We start from the raw sequence: 9,179 nt of genomic DNA, 5'->3' as shown, positions 1-9,179 counted from the left end.
AAAAGTACCAAACCCTTTTTGTGGGCTGGGTAGGTGTGACGGGGATGAATGGAGAAGAAGATGAATAGTGTTTTTGTTTTTTGATTTAGTTATTGATATATTATAACTATGTTTTTTGTTGAAAAATGTGAAGTTACCATTTTATCCTTTTAAAATTAGTCAAAATTATGGTCAATGTTAATTTTTTGGTCAACTAACAGTGAAATTAACAGTTTTCATCCCTTTGGACTTCAATTGCGAATTTTTGAAATGTTAGGTATCGTGGGTAGCACAAATGAAAGGTTTGGGTCAAGTTTGCTAATAAATGAAAGGTTTGATATCTCGACTGCAATTTTCCCATATAAGAATGCGTTAATCCCTAGGTCATAGCAAGAATAGACTGTTTGCACTTGCACTTTGTAGTATTAAAAATTAAGTTTGACAGATGATCAATCAAAATACAAGCATCTCTATTAAGAATAGAGAATATACCCATAATAATATTTAGTGACTCCCCTGTCAACTACTGAGTCATAGCAAAAACCTTTCCCTGGGTCTTGAATCGTCTTACGTGATCCTTTAGTTTAGTACCACTACCACTTGCAATATTGGATCAGATCCACAGATAGCACTTGCTCTGTTAGTCGAAGCATCTCTTTGAATTTTACTCTATCTTGTATTATCAAAATCTACTGAGAAAGTATCCTTTGTAACATGCTACTCTCTTATGATAAAATTGGACAATTTCTTTTGAGTTGTCTGCCCTGGTCATAATGATAATAGATACCAACTCTCTCGAACTTTGAACACTCTTTGGGATTATATCATGTACATAACTCATAATATGGAAATCTAGCATTACTGAAGTATCACAATGTCTAGGGATAAATGATTGTTGAAAAGAATCTTAAGAATGAGGACGGCTAATCAATGGCTGCTGTACAGTACTATGACTAAATTAAGGACCTAAATTTTCCCCTGCTCCGGGCTTGAATTGACCTGAATTGGACATACCAAGTCGAAATTCTCTACTATTCTTTTGTGGCGATCTATAGTTAGAAGTAACTGTCAACATCTAACTATTTCTTTTTTTTCTAAACTTTGTCTGTTCTCTACCAATTGGTCCATAAGAAATACTTACCTCTACTCACAAAGCTAATTCAACCAATTTGCCAAATTCGTTCCAACTTGCGGCTGTTATTGCTGACCTAATCTCTTCTCTTAACCCATTTTCAAAGCACCTACATTTATCAATTTCATTGCTAACAAAAACTTGAGCATACTTTGAAAGTTCAATGAATCTCATCTGATATTCTGCAACAGTCATCTGCCCTTGAACTAACTTCAAAAATTCATCTTGCTTTACATTTTTATATGAATGGGGATGATAAACATCATAAAAAATATGTTTGAAATATATCCAAGAGATAATAAAAGGGCCCCTATATGTACTCTATACTGACTACCACTAATCATATACATATTCTTTTAACAAATAAATGGCAAGACACAACTTTTAAACATCTGGTCAACCCATAACATCAAATACCCTTTCTATCTTGATCATCCATGCCTAAGCTACAGCAAAATTGGCTGTACCTGTGAAAATTTTAGCTCCTAATTTTGTAGCCCTCTCAATAGTGAAATCTCAGTCCCTACTACGCATAACAGAAGCAACCATAGTAGCAATTCTTTCAACAGCTATAGGATCATTTCTAATCACATTTTCCTATCCCTGCTCTTCAAGAGGCTGGTGAATTGATTTATCTCCTCCCTTGAACTCTCTAGGTTTATCTCTATCTGGAGCAATGTGAGAGTGGCAGCATATCTCGAAGCTTTCGAGTTCTACCATCATGAGGCATGATCACCTACATTTATGCATGTTATGCTAAATATTAGAATGTTTGTGCAAATACAAGCCTATAGACTCTAAAACATGCTTTGATACCAAAACTGACACGTCCCTCTCCATATAATGCTAGTGGACTTGGAACATAACGTGCGCTGATTATAGATACCAACTGAAAGTTGGATCCACCATCAAGGCTATTACAATATGCAATGTTTTATAAATTATTTTTAATAGAATTTTGACATTATTTCTCCTGTATATATGACTAACCAACTTGTAATCCATTATGCACAAATCCTAAAAATAACACAACACAATAGAGGTAGCTGAAATTTCAACTTTTACTATGAAAATAGCATGAAATGTGCATATAGATGCCAAATACATAGTGAGCTCTATAGCTATATATAAGTCATGCAAAATGACATCTAAAAATAAACGTGTCCTAAAACACTGAATGCAAGCTCTATGAAATGAGTTATACGAGCAAACTCTATTGTGTGAGTGTCTCCAAAATTAAGGCTCAACTTCAGAGATGCTCAGGACTCAACCACTACTTGTTAAGAAAATTATGAGAAAATATATAAGTTGATAGCTCAGTAAGTGGAGAAATTCGAAAATAATTATACTTCTTCATTTATATATTTCTATCAAAATCAAGTTTACATCACTTAATAGGTCATGATATAACATTATATAATAATAGTCAAGATAGGAAACATACTTGTAATACTGAAAAATATCATCTCGTAGATTATGAGAAAATCATCAATGTTAGCTTGAAATATTTTCATTTGAAACTTTCATTTTTATTGGGCCCTTGACACGTTTACTAGGTACCGAATAAAGATCTGTGTAATATTAATATCAGTAATCAATAATTAACTAGGAATATTTGAGTGGCCCATCCTCCGTGATCATCAAAGGTATATCCCCTGACAGCCCTATGATCACTCAAGAAGTATCCCACCCGAGATGCCAATAATCACAATATCACAGTTGAGTGGACCATCCTCCTGTGATCACTAGAGGTACATCCCTTGACGGCCCATGATCACCCCAAGAAGTATTCTATCCGAGTGCCAATAATCACCATATCACAACGGCACGAGCAAGTGATCATTCGTCTCCATGATCACCAAAGTTACGCCGCCTAACTATCCTTACGATCACCCGAGAAGTTTCACCTATGGTCAACACAATGTATGCCTCACATGCCTTGGTGGCCTAGTAGTGATCAATAAAACATATCATATTCTAATTCACAAGTAATCCACATTTATCATAGTGAGAGAACACTTTATAATAATAATGGTATTGAAATAATTCATATAACCCCACGTAACATAATAGTATAATCAATATAGCAATACTTGAAAAAATTTAAGTTTCTCCACTCACGAAACTACGTATGCAAAATCAACTCGGTTGGTAGTTGTCCCGATCTCCATATTGTTTTCTGAAATATGATATAATTTTTAGATTAAAAATTAACCATTTTAAGTAACTTCAATAATTAAATAGGCAATACAAAGTCTAAATTGTTTTATACTTAAAGCAATTTTCCAAATTTCTTTAATCACTTGAGCTATTTTTATCCTATAACTTAATTTCATACCTTACTATATTTAATTCAATAGTTTCATTTCAATAAAATTGAATTTAAATTAATAATCTAACAACTCTAAAATTGAACATAGTTATTCAATAAGTAATCTTTTACTTACCTTTGAATTGAAGAATTCAAACTTAATAGTAGAAAACACTAATTTCTAACAACGTTGGCGAACTTTCCTATTTTTTCTTTTTTCTTTTTTCCCTTTCCTTTCTCGGATTCTCTCTGTGTGTGTATGTTTGTGTGTGAATACCGAATAGATTGTGTATAAATGGATTAGAATGAAATGGATTTAATTAATATATACACAATCAACCGCTGCCCACACTTCCCAATTTTGTTTGCTTTTAGTTTCATATTTTTATTTGGTTAGCATGACATATTTGACCTCAAAATTGAATGTTGACTAATTTAATTTGATAAGTTACGTATTACAAAATACTAAGGGTGTGTTTGATTGCACATATTTTCCATGGAAAATGGGTTTTTTCCACCTAATTTTCTACTATTGTCTGGTTTGATTGACAATTTTTTCTAAGGAAAATATTTTCCTTCTTTTGGTCACGTGACCACATTTTCCCTGAAAATAAGGAAAATATTTTCCTTAGGGGGAGGTGGATTTTATTTTCCATGGAATTTTATCTCTCCAAAAATTCTAGTAACCAACCCACGTTAATCTCTCTCTCTCTCATCCCTACGTTAAAAATATCTCTCTCTCTCTCTCTTCTCTCTACCCACTTACAAATCTCTACCCTCTCTCTCATCAATTCAACCGAGCCTGAGGAAGAACTCGACGATTCTGTGCTTCCAGAGCTGGGTAATCATTCCAAGAATCTGGGTTTATGGTATTTTCTCGATGACTTTGACAATCATCGCCGCCTAGAACTCACCGACTTACGAAGCTTTCAATTTCCACAAGGATTGTAACGCAAATTTGACCATTCAGATCAATACGGTAAGTTTATCTGGCCGTTTATATCCCCTTTAATTGTCTATAAATTGGATCGCGTAGCCTTGTTCATCAATCATTAGGAAGCTGGTGGTCCGGGTTGGTATTATTTTTCGGTGTTGCTGTTGTTATCGGTGGTCATGTGTCATTGATTGCAATTATTGGATTGAGCATAGGAAATTCGATTGTACTGATTGCTGGTCGCTTTCCATCGTTTAGCTTATCGTCGCCTCCCTATCTAAGGGAGAATAGTCTCTCATCTTTTGTTTGTTAGTTTGGATTTTAGAGAACTGGATGACTATAATTTCATTGTTTACTGATGATGTTTTCTGTAAAAAGTGAGAACTTGATATATTTTCCTTGCATTGATATGTAAACAGCATTTGATTGAGATGAGAACATTAAGACGGGTTTCTAGTATAACAAGAAGGTAAATAGATGAATTGGTGAATATGGCATCTATGAAGGATAAGTTGAGAGAGGATCAGTTAAGATGGCTTTGGACACCTTCAAAGAAGGATATGCCAGATTCACCACATTTGAGAAGTGATGGAATTATTAATAATGATAAGCTCAGTGAGCCTTAATATTGTCTATCTGGGAAATATTTATATCCTCTGCTTAATTTCAAAACTTCACTCTATCTTATTCCCAGTATGGTGAATAAACTATTGTTGGTCCCTAGTGAAGTAATTTACTGCCACTATGAACCAACTTTTTTTCCCGACTTGAGAAAATTTCTGCACCTCAAAGAGGAAGCTTATGGAAGAGGTTCAGTCTTACCGTCTCAGTTCTTGTTAATATCATCTTTCCTTTTTCTCTGTGACTCGTAATTTTTGGTTGAACCATGCTTTAAAAGCCACTCTATTTGAAGGTGATATATGTTGATATCAGTTTAGGTGTAAAAGAACTCTACAAAAATTAAAGTATCGAGATCCTTAAAAAACAGAGGTCTTGAATTCTCAAACATTGAAGACGTTCAGAAACACTAGTTGATGCCTGAAGAAAAAAGAAGTTAAAATAGTCGTTAGTATTTAAACTATCCAACCGGGTGCTTGTTTATGTTTTCACAAAGTTTACCAATTGATACCAAGTCATAGGTTATGTGAGATTCCTTGTACAGTTTCATACCATTTTCGTCCAATTCAAGTTTAATTTGAACAATTCTTATCATGATCATGCAATTTTGACAATTGTGCCTCCATGTCAAATATGTGCTTTCTAAGTTGAATGAGTGGTATTATAAAACAGTTGTGTAAAAATGAGAGAGTGGCATGTCATTGAAGTCAAGAAAGAGGCTCATGTTGCCCTCTCCACGAGCCCAGCTTCGATCTTCACCAAAAAATTCAGCATCAACTTCTTGTTTGGCCTTCAGAATGTCCTCTGGGATGATAGCCACCTATGGAAAAATAAACAGCCATATCAGACCCATGAAAAAGGGAAATGAAGAACAATAAATCCTAATGCATCTCCCACAGAAAGTTGAAAAGAGACCACTTCATTTTGTGTGAGTGAGGACATGTTCAAGACTAGATTTAAGTGAATAAACGTGTCACTCTTTAACGACATTGACATATTTTAAGGCAGATTTTATCATTTCTAGTTTATAATCATCTCACTGTGTTGGAGACAGTTATTTTATTGCTTAGATTTTATTGTACCTATTATTAATCTCTGATTAGAGAGATAGTTGAAGATTTAGAAGTAGCTTAACAATTTATGTCCTTGGGTTTATGTTCTTGATTCTATTAATTGGGGGATTACTGTGGTGCGAATGAGTTAGGGAAGCATGAAATTGAAAAAAATGATTTTAAGAATTCTAATATAACCAGTTGACATTATGCTTGGAAGTGCATGCCATGACTTTCTATTATGAGGTAGCTACAGTTAACTTTTTATTCTATAATGCTTTTATGTTATTCTTTCTAAACAAATTTTTATTTACCGTGGTAGTTTATAACATGGCTACAACAATGAATCAACGTCGATGCCGACGACAACATTTAAGTATATTTTGGACGATGGTCATGCAAGCGATTGTGATATAACAAACTTAGGCGTCGTGCACGACATCTTCCAAGAGCTCCTCATACAAATTGGAATTCTGAAAGAGAAATAACACTTACACGAATGTTTGGCACGAGTGATACAATATGTCGTGATCTCCTTAGGATGAAAATAGGTCCATTTCAAAGATTATGTGCTCGTTTGCGATCTTATGGATTGGTTGACAGTAAATACGTTCGAATTGAGGAACAATTCGCAATTTTTTTGAATACAGTCGGGCATGACCAACGTGATCGCGCTGGACGTTTTACTTTCTTTCGCTCTGGTCAAACAGTGAGCTTTTACTTTCACAGAGTCTTACACGCTTGTCTTGGATTGTATAGAGATGTTGTGATTAATGCCACTCCTCATAACTCACCATACGAAAAAGAAAATGTGCAGCCATGATACTCCTTTTTTCAAGTTAGTGGTTTGTAGTTATTTCATCACATTTCTTAAAAATTCAATTTCACATTTATTTTGAAAAGTATTGTTTTTTAAAGGATGTTGTAGAAGCAATCGATGGTACACATATAGCTGCGTATGTGCCTTTAGAGGAGCAAGGTAAATATCGCAATAGAAAGCAAGTGATTTCCCGAAATGTTTTAGTAGCTTGCACATTTGATATGAAATTTACCTACGTGCTTGCCGGTTGGGAGGGATCCGCACATGACGGTCGATTGCTACGGAGTGCAATATTACGCCAAGGACATAAGCTAACAATTCCTATTGGTAAGTTGTGTCACTATTTTGAAAATATTTCTTCAACGCATAAGTTATAATTACCTAACTACCATCTTATGAACGACTCTTTCCTAGGTAAATATTACCTTGTTGACGCTGGCTTCCCATCGGTTTCGGGTTTTCTTGCACCATACCGTAGGACTCGTTATCATCGTAGAGACATTGAAGGTCAACGTCCTGAAAGTAGCAAGGAGTTGTTCAATTTTCGACATTCATCTCTACGCAATGTTATTGAGCGTACAATTGGTTTGCTGAAAAAAAAGATTTGAATATTGAGATATCAACCCTATCACGGCATTGACACACAAGCAAAGATATTCCTTGCCTGTTCTGCCATCCACAACTTCTTAAGGATTGATGATGTTGAAGATGTATGTGAGGAGGACGACTTAGATAGTAGTGACGATGAGGTTAACCCTACGCATATTAATGTACTTGAAAATGAAACTCCAAATGCTCACATATCTTTCACAAATCAGGAAGTGTGGTCTAATAAGAGGAATGCGATTGCTGATTTAATGTGGGATGATTATCTTTCCAATCAGAATGCGGGAATTGATTTCGATTGATATCTGATTTTTTTTCTTGTTTTTAATTTTTTATTTGTTTTTTCGTTTCTATGTAATGGATATAAATGTATTAGACTTTCATATGTAGTAATTGCTTGAATTGAAGATGTTTTGACATTAAGCAGATTTTTTATTTTTTTTCCCCATGTCCTATAATAGTTGACATAAGATTGTTAGAATTTTCAATATTGTAATTGGAATTGTTGTTATTGGAGACATTGTTGACATGCAATTTTCTTAAATGTTTTTATTTATTGGTTGACCATAAACAGTTAATCTTGCACTATACATGGCAAATATTCGACAAGCTCTGCGGCACCTTTTCGAGTTCCTAAACCAACCCTTCATTCAGATGTGGAGGAAATAAGCTCAACCCAAGCGGATCCTAATTCTCGGAATTGTCAAATACGCTGGAGTGATGCAATGGACGGTTGTATGATAACTGCACTACTACATCAAGTGTTGTCTAGTCACAAAAGAAGTGACAATGGCTTTTCATCATATCACGTGTCCAAAGCAATCGAGAACGTGCACAATGGATGCAGAGTCATGGTGTCTGATAAGAATGTGAGGGCCGATTGAAAACTCTAAAAGAAGAATATGTTGAAGTTCGTCAATTGTTAAGCATGAGTGGTTTTGGGTTAGATCCTCACACTGGACGTGTCACAGCCGATGTACTAGCTTGGGAGGAGTTGTTGAAGGTACAAAATTTCATTGACCAATGAAAGTATTATTCCTTAAATATTACTAATCTAATTTATTCTGCCCACTAACTAGCGTAAAACATATTTCACTCTTTTTCTTGTAGGGCAAACCAAAATTTGGAAAGTGGAGGACCAATTATTCTGCCCACTAACTAGCGTAAAACATATTTCACTCTTTTTCTTGTAGGGCAAACCAAAATTTGGAAAGTGGAGGACCAAACTTTGTTCTCGTTATGATGATTTGGAGGCTATCTTTGGAAATGATTCTGCTACAGGAGATCGTGCTGTAACCGGCAATGACTTTTTATCCCCCGATCATGGTACGTACTAGATCGTACATAAAAAATTATATAATTCGTATTATATTAGAGATTCTAACAAATTCTTATTTTATTATTTTTTTAGATAAAAATGTGCATGAAGTTGATGGTCAAAATGAGGATACAGATCCAAGCCCCATTCGCGCTCCTAAGCGTAATGCCGAAGGAGGAACTAACAAAGTTCGCCGTCGACGTACCCAACCTAATGATGAGAGTCTCGTTGCCCTATCAAGCATTGCCGAATCATCTAAAAAATTGCAATTGCTATGGAGACTCAAGCAACATTAGATACGCTAAACCATATCAATTGGCAGTTGGTTCTAGAAAAATTACAAGGCATGAGTATAGAAAAGCGTGACATAATGCAAGTAATGAAAATATTTTGATCGGATGAGAGTCTG

The 9,179-nt window shown here is 34.9% G+C and overlaps 2 protein-coding genes across 2 annotated transcripts in view; one reads left to right on the top strand and one right to left on the bottom strand.

Moving 5' to 3' along the window:
• Window positions 1–1,306, bottom strand: part of LOC111388703 — a 3,139-nt gene extending 1,833 nt beyond the window's left edge. Inside the window, exons 1-2 of the mRNA XM_023013480.1 lie at window positions 1,168–1,306; window positions 994–1,028 (exon numbers count right to left, since the gene is read on the bottom strand). Of these exons, the coding sequence (XP_022869248.1) occupies window positions 994–1,028; window positions 1,168–1,306 (174 nt within the window). The remainder of the gene's footprint in view (window positions 1–993; window positions 1,029–1,167) is intronic.
• A 5,219-nt stretch (window positions 1,307–6,525) lies between these two features.
• On the top strand, window positions 6,526–7,734 carry LOC111388702. The gene is made up of 3 exons (XM_023013479.1): window positions 6,526–6,837; window positions 6,930–7,173; window positions 7,261–7,734. The coding sequence occupies exons 1-3, from the start codon at window positions 6,526–6,528 to the stop codon at window positions 7,452–7,454; spliced, it is 750 nt and encodes a 249-aa protein (XP_022869247.1). The 3' UTR covers window positions 7,455–7,734.
• The last annotated feature ends 1,445 nt before the right edge of the window (window positions 7,735–9,179 follow it).

The sequence above is a fragment of the Olea europaea genome, unplaced genomic scaffold (assembly GCF_002742605.1).
Source record: "Olea europaea var. sylvestris unplaced genomic scaffold, O_europaea_v1 scaffold520, whole genome shotgun sequence".
Lineage (NCBI taxonomy): Eukaryota > Viridiplantae > Streptophyta > Magnoliopsida > Lamiales > Oleaceae > Olea > Olea europaea.
Note: the sequence above shows the minus strand (reverse complement) of the source record. Positions and strands in the feature narration are given on the sequence as shown.

Coding starts and splice junctions, on each gene's coding strand:
- LOC111388702 (XM_023013479.1), top strand. CDS start 6,526: ATGTTTGGCACGAGTGATACAATATGTCGTGATCTCCTTAGGATGAAA. Junction 6,838..6,929: donor CACCATACGAAAAAGAAAAT/GTGCAGCCATGA, acceptor TATTTTGAAAAG/TATTGTTTTTTAAAGGATGT. Junction 7,174..7,260: donor TAAGCTAACAATTCCTATTG/GTAAGTTGTGTC, acceptor ACTCTTTCCTAG/GTAAATATTACCTTGTTGAC.